Below are 17,118 nucleotides of genomic sequence, written 5' to 3'. Positions count from 1 at the left end.
TTAGTCTATAGTTGTAGATTTGGCCCCTGGAGCTGATGGACTCAGCGATTCAAACACATCTGTCATCTGTCTGTTCGCTTTACAACTTAGAATTGTGCATGTTCTCATCAACAATCATAGAACTACTCAGGTTGAAATAGACCTCGAAGATCATCAAGTCCAACCACAGCCTAACCATAGTACCCAAACTCTAACAACCCTCTGCTAAATCGTATCTCTGAGCACCACATCCAAATGGCTCTTAAACACATCCAGGGGCAGTGACTCAACCACCTCCCTGGGGAGCCTATTGCAGTGTTTAACTACGCTTTCTGTAAAGAAGTGTTTCCTAACATCCAACCTAAACTTACCTTGGCACAGCTTGAGGCCATTTCCCCTCGTCCTGTCACTTGTCACCAGTGAGAAGAGACCTGCCCCACTCTCACTGTAAGCACCTTTCAGATACTTGAAGAAAGCGATAAGGTTTCCCCTCAGCCTCCTTTTCCCCAGACTAAACAGCCCCAGCTCCCTCAGCCTCTCCTCGTAGGACTGATTCTCCAAGCCCTTCACAAGCCTTGTTGCCCTTCTCTGGACCTGCTCCAGTACTTCCATGTCTTTTTTTTTTTTTTTTTTTTTTTTTTGTACTGAGATGCCCAAAACTGAACACAGTGCTCAAGGTGAGGCCTCACCAATGTCGAGTACAGGGGCAGGATGACTTCCCTAGTCCTGCTCACCACACCATTCCTGATACAAGCCAGGATGCCAATGGCCCTCTTGGCTGCCTGGGCACACTGCTGGCTCATATTCAGCTGACTGTCCATCAGCACACCAAGGTCCCTTTCCATCAGGCCACTTTCCAGACACACCTCCTCAAGCCTGTAGGGTTGCCTGGGGTTGTTGTGACCAAAATGCAGGACCTGACACTTGATGCTATTGAAACTCGTGCCGTTCTCCTTGGCCCATTGATCAGGTCTATCCAGATCCCTCTGTAGTGCCCTTCTCCCCTCAGGCAGATCAACACTCCCTCCCAACTTGGTGTCATCTGTGAACTTACTGAGGGTGCACTCAATCCCCTCATCCAGATCATCAATGAAGATGTTAAACAGAATAGGCCCTAGCACTGAGCCCTGGGGGATGCTGCTTGTGACCAGCTGCCAACTGGATTCCACTCCATTGACCACAAAGAGTCAAGAGCTAATAGCTTGCTGCAGTCTGATAAAATTAAAAAGACACCCAACAAACAACACCTTTTGTCTTTTAACTTGGTGACTGTAGCTTTGCTTCAGTGAATTCTCCAGGTAGTTTGGTGTAATCAGAGGATCTGCGCACACTACTCTATTCTTGATATATTGTGTGCATCCTTTCTGATAGACTTCAGCAAGTCACATGGTTATTGCATAGTGCTTTAGATAGACTGTACTAGAATTTTATAATAGGGGGTCTGCAACAGGGTGTTTGGACTTTGAATGAAAAGCTATTCTAGGGATTAGTTTCATATGTCTAAGAGTGCATAAATGCTTTTCCATTAATTAACTGGAAAAGCTGCTGTAGCCTTATTTCTTTTGAATTAGCAGAATGTCAGTTTAATAGCTTAATCTATTTTTAAATGTATAATGATCCTATTTATAGAACAACTTAAATATCGATATTGGTAAGATAATAAGCAAGTAGAGTCCCCAGATTTTCTCTTAAATGTTAATTAATAAAATGATTGTTATTTTTAGCATGTGATGTTATTTCTTGGTTATTGTGTTTATCATTGAATTACAGGAGGCAGGAATTATGTAAAAGTGCCAGAATTTCACATTCTGCTAAAAGCTCAGGCTGACACTGGGACTCTAACCTTTGTTATACATTATGCCATAGGCGAAGAAGGAAAATAGAAGGAAATTGTACAATGTCAGTTTGAAGCTTTGCCGTCCCTTTTTCCACTACTGTTCTGCTTTCCACAAGCATGCTAACGTCATACAACTACACAGAAAAACTGCGTGCTTTGTGATGTCTTCTATGTTCAGATTTCCTGGTGTTTATGTTTCCTTGTAAATCTTGCTTCTGATAAAAAAATTAATCAACACTGAGTGGTGTTTTCTTTTTGTTCTTTTCTTTTTTTAATTAGAAATGTTAAGTTTTGTTTTCATTGGGATCTGAGTTCGGGCACTTGTTGAAATCTCACCCTAGATTAATTAAGAGTTTAATAGGCTTTCTTGTGTTCAAGGAGGACCAAACTTAACTTATTTCATCTTAACTTCTCACACAGAAGAGTAACAGCATTAAAGCTTTTCCCTGTTGTTATGCTGCTGACTGCTAATAGCAAGAGTTAAGAGCATAGCCCTATAGAAGCTGGACCTTCAGCAAGTGTACTTAAGTCCTTTATGTGAGCATTAGTAAAAGATAAAAACTAATTAGAATAACACAGTTATACAGGAGAGAAAATGGTCTGTGTTTTTGTGTGTATGTCAGATTTCTTTCCATGTTGAGACATTAAATGTGAATGTTGTAATAATATGAATGTGGAACTAAAAAATATTTCTGAACATTCCTATTATGTCTGCTGTTATAACAAATAAAACTGCCAGGATGGGAATATAAATGCAATCATTAAGTATTTCATGTTAAATTTTGTTGTTTCAGTAATGTGTCCTTGTTGGGGTGCAAATCCTATACTGGAATGTGAAATGTTAGCGCTTAGAAAAAAGACCTGGTTAAGCTGATTGCTCTGTTAATGTCCTTGTTTGTTTTTACTTGTTATATCTCCCTTTGTTTAAAAAAAATCATGTTAAATGCAAGAACCTATATTTTACTGTTGAAGTTTTTACGCTCTTTTCTTCCTATTACAAGTTAATTTTGTGTCTGAAACAATTTCATTTCCATTCTGTGGGTGACTGCCTGCCTCTCATTGCTTTCCCTTCCCTCTATTACTGTATTTTTCAATAATTTTCCACTGTGTTCTTGTCTTTTTTTCCCCTTTTCTTCCATCTCCCTCTGCCACTGACAAGCTGTGGCACTGGCTTAATAAGAAGGTAAATAAACAGCAAAATTGTGATTCCAACTAATTGATTCTGCGGTGTTGGGGAGGTTTTTCGCAGCATGAACACTCCTTAACATGCTTTGCTTCTTAGTTTTCTCTCCCGATTGTTTCTTTTCCAGCTCTTGACATAAGCTACGGAAGGTCATATAATTCTACCTGATCTCTTGTCTAAAATAAATGCATATAGTTACATGTTTTGTACAGCGGGATATTGCATTAGCTTTTCAAGTGGTAGTTTGATTTAGTAGCACTTGTATTTCAAAATGGTTGATCTCCTCCTACTCTTCACTTGTGTGCTTGATAAAATGAGTTAGTTCCCTGACTAGACATCTGTTATCTGCTCAGGGGAAGCATCAGTTATATGAATTAATGTGGGAGTGGTGAGGGTTAGGGCTTGAAGTGCAGTCTTGAATCTAGGAACATGGATGCTTGCACACAGTGCATTTCGTGGTTTTGGTCTGTGCTATTAATGTCTCACTTTGAAGTGTCCAATTGGCCTGTATATTCAGTGATAGTGTAGAACAAGTGAAATGAGAGTACTGAAAATGAAAACTGTTGAATCCAATGACACTCTGAAGAGAAGTGATTGCTAGGTAGAAAAAAAAAACCACATCAAAACACAACCCGCAAATATTGGTATAGCTAAAATAATAGTGTGTATCTGGGTTTTAAGAGTATGTCATGTGTTTTATATGAAATGTACTCCTCAGTCAGTGTGGTTCATCTTAATCAGTCCTAGTGGACTGTAGCTGTTCAGGGAGCCATCAACCCAAGAGAAGTTGAAACTGAGTTAGTCTGTGTTTGGCCTCAGGTGTGACTGAAGTCTGAAAAACTCAATGTAGTGATATATCTGAAACCTGGGCAGCACCATTGTTGGATGTGTATATCTGAAGAACCCTAGAGTTTTGGCGAGGAAAATTTAGGATGTGATAAAACGTATGAAAACTTGAGAGGGAGAGGAAAAAAATTAAGTACTATATGTAGAAATGGGTTGTGCTCTCAGCAGCAACTTTTGTCCTTACTTATCACTTCAGAACTACAGGGCTAATCAAAGTGCTTTCTTGGTTTATAAACAGCTTTCATCTTTGATCAACCACCTATCAATGCTATTCAATAGCAACTGAAGTAGAAGCCATAGGTCTGCCTTAGATGTTGGGAAGGACAGCTGAAATACCTTTGTTGTGAGCGATGCTGAAAACAAATAGAGCAGAATAGTAGAGCGCGTAGGCCATGAAAGGCACTTGCACAACCCTACACAAGGTTCTTTTAAACAATTAAAGGAGTGTGGGTAGCTGATGCTGCTGGATGACAGATGAGGAGTGATGCTGCAAGTAATTACAATGAATTCAGTATGTTTAATTGCAAGTATTTAATCATTGAGCTAGGATTTGTGTTCATAAATAAGAGGATAGACTTGCTTGTTTTATGATTCAGTTAGAATTGTCCCCAAAAAGGGCAAACTTCAGATTTTCTTCTGCCTTTGAATATCATTTGACTGCTTTAAAGTTGTGCTTTTATTTCCTGGTTTTGCAATGTTTCCACTCTCCAGGAGTGGATCAGGATTTACCTGATCAGTAAACAGGTTCAACCATAACCCTTCATAACAATTTGGTTAAGTGATTGGTTTGTTTTCACACTTGAGGTGAGCTGCTAAGTTCAGTGAGTCACCAGTGAAAGCTCAGTCTCAACTGCTTTTGTCTCTGGATTGTACTCGCTTTGACTCAGCCATATGGATCAATTTTTTAAAGACAGTGATATGCTGTAAAAAAAATAATTCAGTTGCTTTCACTTTGAACTCTGGGTTATTGGTGCGTTTTTTGGGTTTTTTTTTTTGTATTAGAGAAGTGAATTATTGGTCAAAAACCTATGGATACAGCTTCTTAGAAGAGGATTAAGTAGATCCTAGGAGGTGATTTTGAAACTATTGTTTGGCTTCCTATTTTTATAGAAAGAAAACCTGAAAGTCTTGTTGCATATAGTGTTGACTTCTGTGCATTATGAGCAAGTAATAATAGCATTATAGTCAAGGTAAAGAAAAAAAGCAAAACAAGAACTATAGCAGGTTCTTGGGGGCTTTTTTTTTCCTCCTTAAATTTAAAAGTTATGCTCTATCAAAGGCAAAGAATGGAGGAGACTTGTAATACAGGACACTGCGGTCGCTTACAAAGTTAGTTCCTCTGGGCCTTTCTCTTTTCTGCTACTCTGCAGGGAAGTATGTTTGGGAATCCTATGTAAGTTCCTGATAATCCACTGAGAATCACAGAGATGACAGAGGCTGAAGTGATGACTGGCTGGAGCTGCTGGTGATAAACCTCAGCTTTTTTTTTCTTCCTCTTCTAACAGCTGTTAAAGAGCTGCTTGAATTTTTCTTTAGCAAACAAGAACAATGTGTAATTGTGTTTAATGTAGCAGATACGGCCCAAAGTGGAAAATAGGTTCTACTGGGTTAGCGTGATTTGTTCTGTGACATTGTACCTGGCAGGAATCTTTAGAGTTATCAAATGTTGTTGATGTTGATGTGGGCTTATCTAGATTTTTCTCCAGTACTGTCTTAGCCATTTATGTGATTCATTTCAGCATAGTGTAAGTTGTGTTACGATTACAAGCTTCCCCTTATTCTCACCAAATTATATTAATAGGATGATAACAAACATTAATGGAACTAAGGGAAAAATGTTATCAAGTCTGTTGTCTAAACAGGTATGAAAAAAAAGCCCTGATAGTGGGTGAAATATTATTTAGAAAGAAATTGCCCCTGTTGGTAATTTCATGTGCATCTAATGAAAATGGAACAGGTATCCAGGTGTGCATCCCTGTGTGTGAAATACAGTTCATAAAATGGTTTAAAAAAATGTTCTGGTGTCTGTGTGGTTTGAGGGCACAAAAATATGAATTCATAAGTGATGGATCTTACTGCACAACCTGTTTAGATAGCATGATTCCTGAATGCTAAACATGATGAGAAGTCTTCTTGCAGCTCAGTTTAACGGGATTTGTATTGTAGTCTGAAAGTTGTAAGGAGGGAGTACTTAAAGTTATTTGAGAGGCATTTTGAAAGAGTGCAACTTAGTTTAGAAATTTATTTCTACCTTGAGATAAATTCTTTAAAAAATTTTTCTTTGAAAGTTGATGCCTTTTCCTTTAAAACCTTGAAAACTGAAGATAGCTTTTTGTGGTCAGTCTATCCCAACCTTTTAACCTTTCAGTTTGGTTTTAAAAGTGTGACCTTCTGTAGCTTAGGAGCCTGGCTTTCCTTAGCTTTGCATAATTTTGGATGTTGTGGCAGCATCAGCTTCTTGTTATTAACTAATTTTTAGATGAAGAAGCTCAGAACTGAATTTAGTACTTTATGACCTGGCTGCTGACTAGCGCTTAGTCAGTGTGTTTGTATTTGTGTGCATGTCTACGATTTACAGAAGAGATGTAAAGGGATGGCCTGATGTAGTGGTAAGTACAAGTACACAGGGATTTAGCGTTCTAACTTACATGCAGTACTAAGCTAGTACCAATGAATTATTTAACGTGAGTGTGCCAGGGTGAGTGCTTCTTACTGAAGTATTGTGGGTAAATTTAGATGAAGGGAAGGAATCTTAACAGCAAACAAATTAAAAGAGGCAGACTAAATATAACCCTAAGTAAATGTACTGCATCTGCTTTTATTATGAGGATACTGAATCCAATTCAATATCTCTTCTGATTTGTTTGTACCAGTTGTATAATGTTGATCTTCTTAAGGCTGTGGTGAGAGATGTGGTTGAGGTACCCATAAGAATACTGCACTTGGCTGCTGTGTAGATTGCACAGGCTACCTGCCCAAGAAAATAAACACAAAGTGGGCTTGTATGGCTGAGGTTGCTGCCTGTGCTAGTGCAGCATCAGCACTGCCATTACTTTGCTAATTAGATTAAAGGCAATTGAGGCTTCACATGTGTTGCAGCTGTATTTCAAAGGCCTTATAGCCAGATTCCAACCTGCAGTGAGAAGCATCAAGAAAAGATCCTTGCTGGTGACGTTCAGAGAGTCCTCATCATGATTTTTAGCTTTTTCTTCTTCCAGTAGTTGCTATGGTGGTAGAGCACCTAAAACATGCAGCCTCTGCTGCTGGTTGAGATTCTTCCCGTTGGGTATTCTCACACAGCTATTGATGGTAGCAGTGAGACAGGTTCTACTTCTAAATATAAGACTAAGTAGTGAGTCGATTTTGTCTCTTACTGAGAAAGTAAATAAGAATTAGTTCTTACTTTCACTAAGAAATAGCAAGGGAAGCTCTATTGTCTTCTTCCATAGCTTCAGTTTAAAACCCATGCCATAAATTTTCCCTTCTCTGGCTGTCCATTGTTTTTCAGGGACAGTTTCTGGCTTCAAAATGGGCTTCTTTTTGCTTCTCCTGCTTAATTCTTAGCTGAATGTGGAGTGTGGAAGGGCACAGCAAATCCTGTTTTCTGTCTTGCTTCCAAGGAGTTAACAGCCCCAAGTAGAGATTAGTCAGAATGCTTCTGAAAGCTGCTCTATTGCTATAGGCAGGTAACCTCCCCCCAGCATAAGGCATTTCTGATAGCAGAGATATTTCAGTCATAGGGGAAAATGTTAGAAACATCCAAGGTTTTGCAAATTTCTTCCAATTCTACAGAATTCCTTTCTGCAGGTCATGTAGATCTTGCCATAGAAACTTTCTGGCTCAGCATTAGATTTTGTTAAAAGGATTTTGCTTTCTTGCAGCTTTTTTTTCTTCTCAGTATTTAAAACAGCAGTTCTAAAATGCTGAACATAATCTTTATTGTGATTCAGATCAAACAAGGAATTGGTTGTAAAAACATTCTTCTTTTTTTCTCTCAAAGCCTTATGTGTATTAACTGCTTAAATGTTACAGAATGAGCTATTCCTTTTCAAGCAGGAGATATAATTTCTGTGTTAAGCTGTTCAATAATCAGACATGCAGCAGTCCATAGTACTTACTTATTGGTTGTTGGTTTCCTATGTAGCAGTGGGGCAAATAGTGAGGAAAGAGGTGGTTTACAATTGTAAACCATCAGTAAGCTCAGTAGTTTGGGAGGACTTCAATGCAAAGAGTTATCATCCTAATCTCTGGCTATGTAACATGTACTCACTTAGAAATACTTTCTTCTCCTGCATATTGTCATTAACCTTAGTTCTCCTAAAGCTCAAGTTTTGCAATTGTATTTTTTTTAATGGCAGATGGAATAAAAACAAAACTTGGCACTTTATCTATATGGAAGCTAGACAAATGTGCTTGGTCATACCTGCATGAGCTTTCTCAACTTTTAGCGTAGGCAGTCTTCTGATGTATGAGAAAGCTCAGCTTGCACTGTGAATGGTCATGTAGTTGAGCAGTTTTCATGTTTTTAATAACATCAGCAAAATTTCTCTAATCTTAAGTGGTACCATTGTTTCCTGTGGACATACACAGAATGTGCCTTTCCATAAACCAACAGAACAACAAACACACCTGTTCCCTGTATGAGTAGTTTTAGCTGATTCATGTATAATACTGAAAATCCTTTCCAGATTCAAATTAGGTGAAAATATGCAGTGCAGAACAATTGGCCAGAAATTCGGTCATTTAGAAAGCCTTCAGCTTCAGTTCAGAGGGTGATGAGCAACTCTGCATATAACCAAATGTTTAAGGCTATCTTGGTAGCCATTTAGATGGCTACTAGCTATTCGAGTCCCAAAGTCATGGTCATACTTAACAGCATGCCCTGATAACTTCCAATAGAAGTTAATAGTCCAAATAGAATCTTGTAAGTTTCCAGGTTGGTGAAAGACAGGAAACAAAGTCAGTTTCTAGGCTGGTAGTTGAAATGAATGCTAGCCTCTCTAGGTCTGCTAAGTAAATGTTGAATTATTATTTGCTTTGCAGAGAGCTTGCTGTGTCTTGTGGTAACGTGTAAATGTTTGCAAAACCACATGTCATACCATCATGCTAACATTGCTTGTTAATTGTCCATCTCAAAGCTTGGGCATTAGTGCTGTTTGATTAGAGCCTAATTTTGCACTCCAGTTGTAAGCAGAGATAACAGTGCCGTCAGTTAGCATCTAACATTGCTTTCATTAGAGATCGATTTATATGTCATGATTTTTTCTTTTTTTTTCCTACGCAGATGATCGTGTGGTTGGAGAAAATGCTAGATAAAATAATCAGCATTTTCATAATATTTTTGCTAGTGATAGGAACCCTTCTGCTAGCCCTGCTCCTCACTGCAAAGGTACAGTGCGCTGAAGAATGTTGTCACAGAACTCATGTTTAAAAGCTGAATGAAAGTTACTGATACTTAATGCAAAATTGTGCTGCTTAAAGAACCTTTTGAAGTATTTAGGAACTAAATGTTCTGTAGTCGAATTTATTACCATCCTGAGATTTTTGAGGATAAATGTGTATGTATTCATTTGTATGTTTGTACACAACGTTACCAATCTATAGACATTTGGGGATTTGAAATTTATTCTAGTAGTGCAGTTGATACCTTATGTATTAATGTAACAGTTCTGTTTTGCATCTGGTTACAGCTTTCATGTCAGTAGTGAAGTTTCTTGGAATTTTCTATTTTTTCTTTAATTCAACTTGCATCAAAACTGTTTGCGAAATGCTTAAGGTGTATTTGTCTATTTGCTTGTGATATCGCCTGTAATAACCTCATAGTATCCCCATTCAGAGTTTAAATGTGCTGAGATTCAGATGCTCATTGCAATTGATTTTTGAATCGTAGTTGATTTTCTGTATTTTCGCCAGAAGAGGTCACCCATATTTTTTGTTTTGTTCTGTTTTGCTTTTTCCTTTATTTCCTCCTCCCCCCCCCTTTTTTTTTATGGAGCTGTATTCTTATTTGGCACAGCCAGTGGAGACTGAATGGGTTGTGAATAGAGCTGTGGAACAAACAGCAGATTGATTCTGATGTCAGTCTCATTCCTCCAAAATGTAAACTTACATAATATTGAGTATTTAAAATTGAAGGCTTTAAAAGTTGTGCAAACGTTCCAGCCTAAAGCTTTCTTACAGTCAGAAAAGAAACGCTTAAGGTTTTTATATATAGTGTCTTACGTTCTTATTGAAGAATTAATTTGGTGAGGCACTTCTTAGTGTGTTTCATCATATTAGAATTGAGCATTCATTAATTTTTACGGTTCTTTGATCCACACCTTGGAAAGTCATATCTGAAACTTAAATGTTTCGTGTTTTAGTACTTCTTTGACAGCACAGCTCTAGTTAGATATTATTTCACTATAATTTCCCCAGCTATTATTTTTTTCCCAATTCATGAGATGAGGTTTAAGTTCTCATTTGCCATTGTTAATTAAACAGTGCATGACCAAAACTGTCAGAACAGTCTATCGTTTTATTACATTGATTTCTTTTCTGGGTTAATGCTACTTTGCTGTTCACAGTGGGTCTTCTGAGTTGTAAGAATTGTTCTTTCAATCTGTCAAAAAACTGGGCACCAGCCCAGCTTCACCCAGTCCAAAAGAAAGTCTCTCAATGTAGGTAGAGTTCTGTTTTGCATTACATGACATTTCTTCTCTCTGTGTTTAATTTAGGTACATCAAGAGAGCGTTCATATGATTCAAGTCACGAGCAGCTTGATCAATGAGACGGTAGCCAGTCACCCAGAATGGGCAAAGTAAGAATGCTGAAGTTAAGCGAAATAGTATAGGGTGGATGAACAAGCTTCCAGGTGCTCTTACAGATAGTTTGGTTGCTCTGTTCTTTGGTTTTTTTTTGGGGGGGAGGGTTTCTTTCTTTCTTTCTTTCTTTTTTTTTTTTTGTTGTTGTCTTTTTGGGGCTTGTTTTTTGTTTTGGCTTTAGAATTCCCTGGGTGAACAGAAATGGGAGTGACTGTTGCAGGCGGGTGTAAAAGCTGATGTGTCGAGGAGTAGCAGTGTTTATCCATTATATTCTGCAGGAGCGGCATGTGGTATCTCATGTGAAAACTGTGAGCTTTGGAGAAAGGACAGCTGCATAAGCTTCTGTAGTTACAATTTTGGAGGAAAAAAACTTAGATAATGCAGAGAGTAGTGGTCAATATTTCTTCTGCTTTTACTTGGAAAAGAAAAGTAATGATGAAGAATACACTAAAAGACTGTGAGCTGAAAGCTGAATTATATTTTCCGTATAGAGAGCGGACTACAGAATGCCTTTGACAGAGCTGAATTTGAAATAAATGTTTCTGGATCAAGCCAAAAGAGTTCAGGGATAGAAAGAATGATGGATGGTTAAAGTTTGGTATGAATCATTTAGTAAAGGGTATTCCTATTTAGAGCAGATATTTGTACACTGGGAAGACTCTAGATACAACATACGTAATGATTACAACTAAAACAAGGTAAATATTATGGAAGGGAGAATATTACAAAATAGATGAACATAGATGAATAATAAGAGTGCAGTGGTGAGCAAACTGATTGTGTTAACAACACAGTGGGAAGAGGTAATAAAGGAAGATTATTCAGATTTGCTTTTGTTCTGCTTCAGCTAAACAGACCTTGAGTGAAAGTAAGTCAGAGTGTTTCATGGGGAAAAAAAATTGTCTCCTAGATGAGAATTGTTGACATTTGTCAAGGGCACCTTCTCAAGAGAAGTGACAGTGGTTTAATAAGATTGAAAGAAACTATGTACTGTATTATAGGAGCAAAGGGAGCTTTCAGAAATAGAACTAAAATGGTATTGTTGATAAATGCTGTAACAATGTGTTTGAGCAAAACTGAAGTAATTTTGGTCAAGAGAGACCACTTAAATGCATTTGTTTATTCCTTTGTGACGTCTGTTGTATCATTCAGCCTTCCTATTTGGCCATGGGATGAAAATCAGTAGGAGTAATGAAAATGGAAGTTTGAACGTCCTGAGTTTATTCACGAACTGAGAATTCTGGAGTATTTGCTGAGTAATTAGCAGAATTTTATTTAGGATGTTTACTTGCAGTTTTTGCCTCCAAATTTGAAGCATTCAAAACACCATATTTTAATTCATTAGGAATAAGTATACCTTCTGTCAAATCTAACATGCTTAGATTTCAGAGCTTGATACTTAGTACTTAGGTTATGTTTAGAAATCAGTTACTGAAATGTCTTCAAATTCCATGAAAATTTCAGAAGAGTTACACGCACAGGAAGGCTCCCATATTGAGTTAAGAAATGCAGCAGTTTTTAATTCCCAACTGTTTTTTGTTCTTTTATAAATTTATTTTATTTTGTTTATTTATTTTTATTTGAAGGGCTTTAACTTTATTTATTGAATGAAGATGTAGAAAAAAAAAAAAAGATCAGGGAATGTATGTCCTGTATTCACAGTTGTTGAAATGTTGGCAGCTCAAAAGGTCTGCTATTTGAAAGTGACATGAATCATGTCATGATTTGTGATGAGACATGAAAGCGACATGGAGATATTTGTCAGCAGATGACTTGGTAGAGCCATAGAAATAAGTGGTGCTCTGGCCTATTAATTCATCCTGTTGCTTACGCAGAGAAGCCACATTATCTAACAATTTGCATTCAGCTCGTAATTGAGAAAGATGTCTTTGTAACTAGAAAAGACTGCTTCATGTCATATTTTCAGAAAACTACAGCAGTAGAGAAAGAAGAAGGATGTAATATGAATAAGGCTCTCTTGAAAATGTTCAGTTAGCAGTTGAACTAAGGTTTCAGGTACTGTAGTGAATTACAAGTGCAATGCCATATGCTGTGTTGAATTGTGCTCTGCTTAACATAAAATTCTCTTTGACATATAGGAACAAAGTACTCTAGCTGTAATATGTTCATTTATTCTTAGCTATTTTTTGTTGTTTCTTTATGTTTGTTGGTAGTATGTTTCAGGTGTAATGGAATGGGTAAAATATGTAGTAGATAACTTTGTTTTCTTCTTTTAAAAAAAAATAAAATAATGAAATACAACAGCTGGCTTCCAGAAGCCCAGGTGTTTCAGAAGGCGCTCAACTCAGCAGCAAATAACGTGTACCAATATGGCCGAGAATGGATTACACACAAGGTGAGAAACAGTTCCCTTGTATTTTTTTTTTTCCAATAATATTTTGGATGTAAGTAAAAATGAAATATAAATGTTTTTCTCAGTGACCGTATTTTTCATGTGATTAACTGTTTTCTTAGCAGATCTGTTCTCTCCAATTTCAGTCTGTGAGTGAAGGAGAGGGTGGGAGTGATTTCAATAGATTTTCTGCTTAGAGGAATATCTGTTTATAAGAGCTGAAAAATCTATCATCATTTTAGTAAGACTGCCAGTGAAAATACATCAAATAAAGATGACTAATTTTTTCATTTGATTTTAATGGTCCAGTTTTAGAAAATGTGCTTTTGTTTTTTTTTTTTAACCACCTGAATTCTAATTTCTACATGGACCACAAGTGGTAAATTTATATGTTATGAATTTATTTATAAATTAACATCTTTCAGGAGGACTTGCCAAGATAGCAAGCATCTCACATAATTTGAAATATTTACTCAGAATAAGATCAGGGATGTTGGATTAAGCGTTTCAGAGACAGCATTATTTTTTCAGTGGAGAAAGAAGCCTTCAGCTTAGTATAACAGAATGTTTTATCAGATAAAAAAAAATCTTTGTGTTGAACCGTATCAATTCGAAGAGTATATTTCATACTGATACATAGGTCTTCTAGTTATTTGGGTTTGGATTATGCCTTTACTGATAATTCTGTGCGATTTGTCTACCTTTGAGTTTGTCAGTAGATATCAGCTACGTTCTGTCCTGTGTAATAAGAGCTGTATATGTTTCAGCTTCATAAAATTTTAGGAGAGAAAGTGAACAACACCGCTGTGATTGAAAAACAAGTGCTGGAGCTTTGGGACAGGCTTTATCATTCCTGGTTTGTGAAGGTGGGTAGCTTGTTTAAAATATATAAACTATCACTTACTGTTTTCAGATAATTATGCTAAATATATGTTTGTAAGATTAGCAAGAAGCTTGAACTGCTGAGTAAATGCCGTAATGATACAAAATTGATTTTACAAAGAAACAAAGCAAAATCCCAAGTGCATAAGGTTTAGCATGTCCAGAATTCTGTTCTCCAGTGTGCTTTTATGTCTGCAATTTAATGAATTCTTTGTTCATTGTTTATATTTAGTCTCTCCTAGTTCAGAGCTTTCTTTTGAATTCTTGTTAAATTGAGGGGTTGGGAAAAAGCTGGTATTCTGTGTGATTTGTGTAACTTCTCTTGACATGAATTTGTTATGAAAAAAGTAATTCTATAAATGCTTTTTTTTTTTTTGTGAATTCCAATAATGGGTTCTGCACGCTGAATCTTGAAAAGTTTATAAAAAATAAATCTTTGTGCTGTCAATGCTGTTTGCCTGTAAATGAAGAAGAAAGCAATTAGTTAGCTGTGACGCGACTGAAATAGCGAAATGAAAGAGAAAACTATGCCTACAAAAGAACTGGAAGTAGAAAGCTGCTCTTTCATTCCCAGTCTCTTCCCTACTTAATGTAGGGAAGAATGGGCAGATGCTGGCAGAAGCAGCAAAATCATACAGCAAAGGAGGTGGCTGGTGTGAAAGGACACGAGCCAGTAGTGTGTGCTCACAGTCTGGAAAGCCAGCTGTCACTTGGGCTGTGTCAAAAGAGTGGTGGCCAGCAGGGCAAGGGCCATGACTGTCCCCTTCTGCTCTGCCTTTGTGATACCTTACCTGGAATACTGTGTCTAGGCCTCCATACAAGAAGCATGTAGAGCTGTTGGCATGGGTTCTGAGAGGGGTTACAGAGATGACTGGAGGGCTGGAGTACCTCTTCTGTGAAAAGTGGTTGAAAGAACTGGGCTTGTTTAGCTTCAAAAAGAGAAGGCTTCAGGGAGATCTCATTGTGGTATTCCACTGCTTGATGGGAGCCTATAAACAGGAGAGGGGCTGATTTTATTGATGATGAGGCACCAGCACAGTTGCCCAGAGAAGCTGTGGATGCCCGTCCGTATGTGGATAGCATTCAAGGCCAGGATAGATGGGGCCCTTGACAACCTGATCTAGTGGGATTGCAACCAAATAGGCTTTAAAGTCTCTTCCTGCCTAAGCTGTTCCATGTTACAAGAGATTTTGCTGGAAGAAAGCATATAGAAGTAGTCAGTGTTGTATATTTGGCCTAGTGCTATTGCTTTTGGTGTTGTTACCAGTGGGCCAGCACTGTGTAGGTCAGTTGGGCATGTGCTACAGAGTTACGTTGATGCTTCAGTGTGTTGAATCTCTGAATTGCATTATATTATTTCGTTCCTGTGGATTGTTATTTGAGGGGACACTGTGAGGTTTTGATCTTGTAGATGCTGTAGTAGAGTGGCAAGTTGCTTCCCTAGCATTCAAAAGATCAGAAAGACCTGCAAGAGCGCATTGATGCTTGCTACTTATAGCCTTAGGTTTTTTACTCTTGAGTTACTAGTTGCTTGTTAGAGACCCTAAGTTAGCAGGGGCATGATGGGCTGACACTCATCTGTGGGCTATGGGTAACTGCCCCAGAGTTGATTTGTAGTCTTGTCCCTTCTTTCATGTCCCACGTCCATTTACAAGTAAAACTTGGGTAATTTCCACCTGGCTATTTCCTCCTGTAATACTGCAGTTACCTTGTGGAACCTTTCAGAATAACTGAAAACTACTAAACCATATGATATTCCAGCATGCAAGACATCTGTACCACATCTTATGGTCTCTCAGTGAATCTTTCAAGCTCTCCAGTTGTACAAGCATAGTTATGCTTTATTTTAAGGCCTGCATAGTGTTGTTCTAGGCTGTAAGGTAATATTTTCACATGAAAGCTATAGAATTGTGGAGGAATTGCCAACAAAATGTGGATTCAGTCATTAACTTCCACTTTGAGAAAAGATCAGCAGATAGCAAATGGTGTATATTTTAAAAAGTTCTAGTGATGCTGTAAAAGATTAATTGCTATTGAGCATATGTACTCAATGAAATAGAATAATGGAATAATAAATCACTTGGAAGATGATGGCAACACTGCAATTAAAGTGTCATCTTCAAGGAGAACCTCTCCTTTTAGCCCATTCAGTTGTGAGGTTTTTTGTTTGGTTCTGCTGCTCACAAGCTACTTGATAATTCAGGTGTAGCTACCTAAGCAACTATTTACTGTGTTTATGACTATTATGGTCAGTTCCTGTTATCTCGTTGTTTTAGAGTTACAAAGCTGTGTAGTCAAAAGAAATCCTACAGGCTTCTGGTTTAGTTTTTAGCTTTTGAATGAGTGAATGTTGCCAATGGAAAACACTGATTGTGAGATAAATATTTCTTTTTGTGGCTTCTTTTTTTATTTTTTGGATTGCACTGGATGAAGTTATGTTGCTGTCAGCAAATTATGTAGGCAGTAATTGCAATTGCTGCCTTCCTGTTCTGTGCTTTCCTAAAGAGCAAAATAGATACCATCATCTTTGTCAAGCTGTCACTCTAATGTTTAACTGAGATGCATTAGTACAATATATAACTGTAATTACATCAGATAATTAACTATAGCTTTTTGTCAGCTTTTAGTTTTCCAGTTGTACAGAAAAATACTTCCTTGCTTCCAGTTATTTTTGAAGATGCCAGTTAAAGCAGACCTGTTTAGGCACATGTAGGACAGATTCTAAGAAGACCTTAATCTTTGACTTTTCATGTTTGTTTTGGTTATTCAAATATATGGCATCTTTATATCTTTGTCTCTCTCTTTAAGAATGTAACGCATTCTGGAAGACACAAAGGACACAAATGGCACATAAACCGTCAGAACAGCTGGCTTGGTGATATTCTGGACTGGCAAGATGTTGCTTCATTTGTTCATGATAATATTGAAACATTTCTTTCGGTATGTATTGTTTGCTCTTTTTTTTTTTTTTACCAAATTAGTCTCATTTTAATTTCTAGTGATCTTGCTAAGGATATGGCATGCAGGTATATGGAAACACTGTGGTATTTGTAATTGCATGTATAATAATTTTAAGTCTCCTTTGGATGTATTCATATTACAAAGAGAACCAGTTGAGATGAGAAATCTGTGGATTTCAGCATTTTCATTGATATCTCCTTCTCTGGAGTTTTTCAGTACCTGCCCAGACATCTTCCTGCTCCACCTACTGTAGGGATCTTGCTTTCAAGCATAG

The 17,118-nt window shown here is 37.4% G+C and overlaps 1 protein-coding gene across 8 annotated transcripts in view; it reads left to right on the top strand.

Moving 5' to 3' along the window:
• Window positions 1-17,118, top strand: part of TMEM245 (transmembrane protein 245) — a 76,078-nt gene that overhangs the window by 20,463 nt on the left and 38,497 nt on the right. For 5 of the 8 annotated variants that reach the window (XM_015854299.2, XM_015854302.2, XM_085538072.1 and 2 more), the window contains exons 7-12: window positions 2,976-2,999; window positions 9,130-9,234; window positions 10,562-10,644; window positions 12,914-13,004; window positions 13,769-13,867; window positions 16,692-16,823. In XM_015854299.2, the coding sequence (XP_015709785.2) occupies window positions 2,976-2,999; window positions 9,130-9,234; window positions 10,562-10,644; window positions 12,914-13,004; window positions 13,769-13,867; window positions 16,692-16,823 (534 nt within the window). Of the gene's footprint in view, window positions 1-1,749; window positions 2,736-2,975; window positions 3,000-9,129; window positions 9,235-10,561; window positions 10,699-12,913; window positions 13,005-13,768; window positions 13,868-16,691; window positions 16,824-17,118 lie in introns of those variants that run through there. The other 3 variants (XR_014942883.1, XM_015854300.2, XM_085538073.1) reach the window with 3 other exon arrangements.

Source organism: Coturnix japonica, chromosome 2 (genome assembly GCF_054131305.1).
Source record: "Coturnix japonica strain WE chromosome 2, WE-NBRP24, whole genome shotgun sequence".
Taxonomy (NCBI): Eukaryota; Metazoa; Chordata; class Aves; order Galliformes; family Phasianidae; genus Coturnix; species Coturnix japonica.
This window is presented reverse-complemented; position numbering and strand designations above follow the sequence as displayed.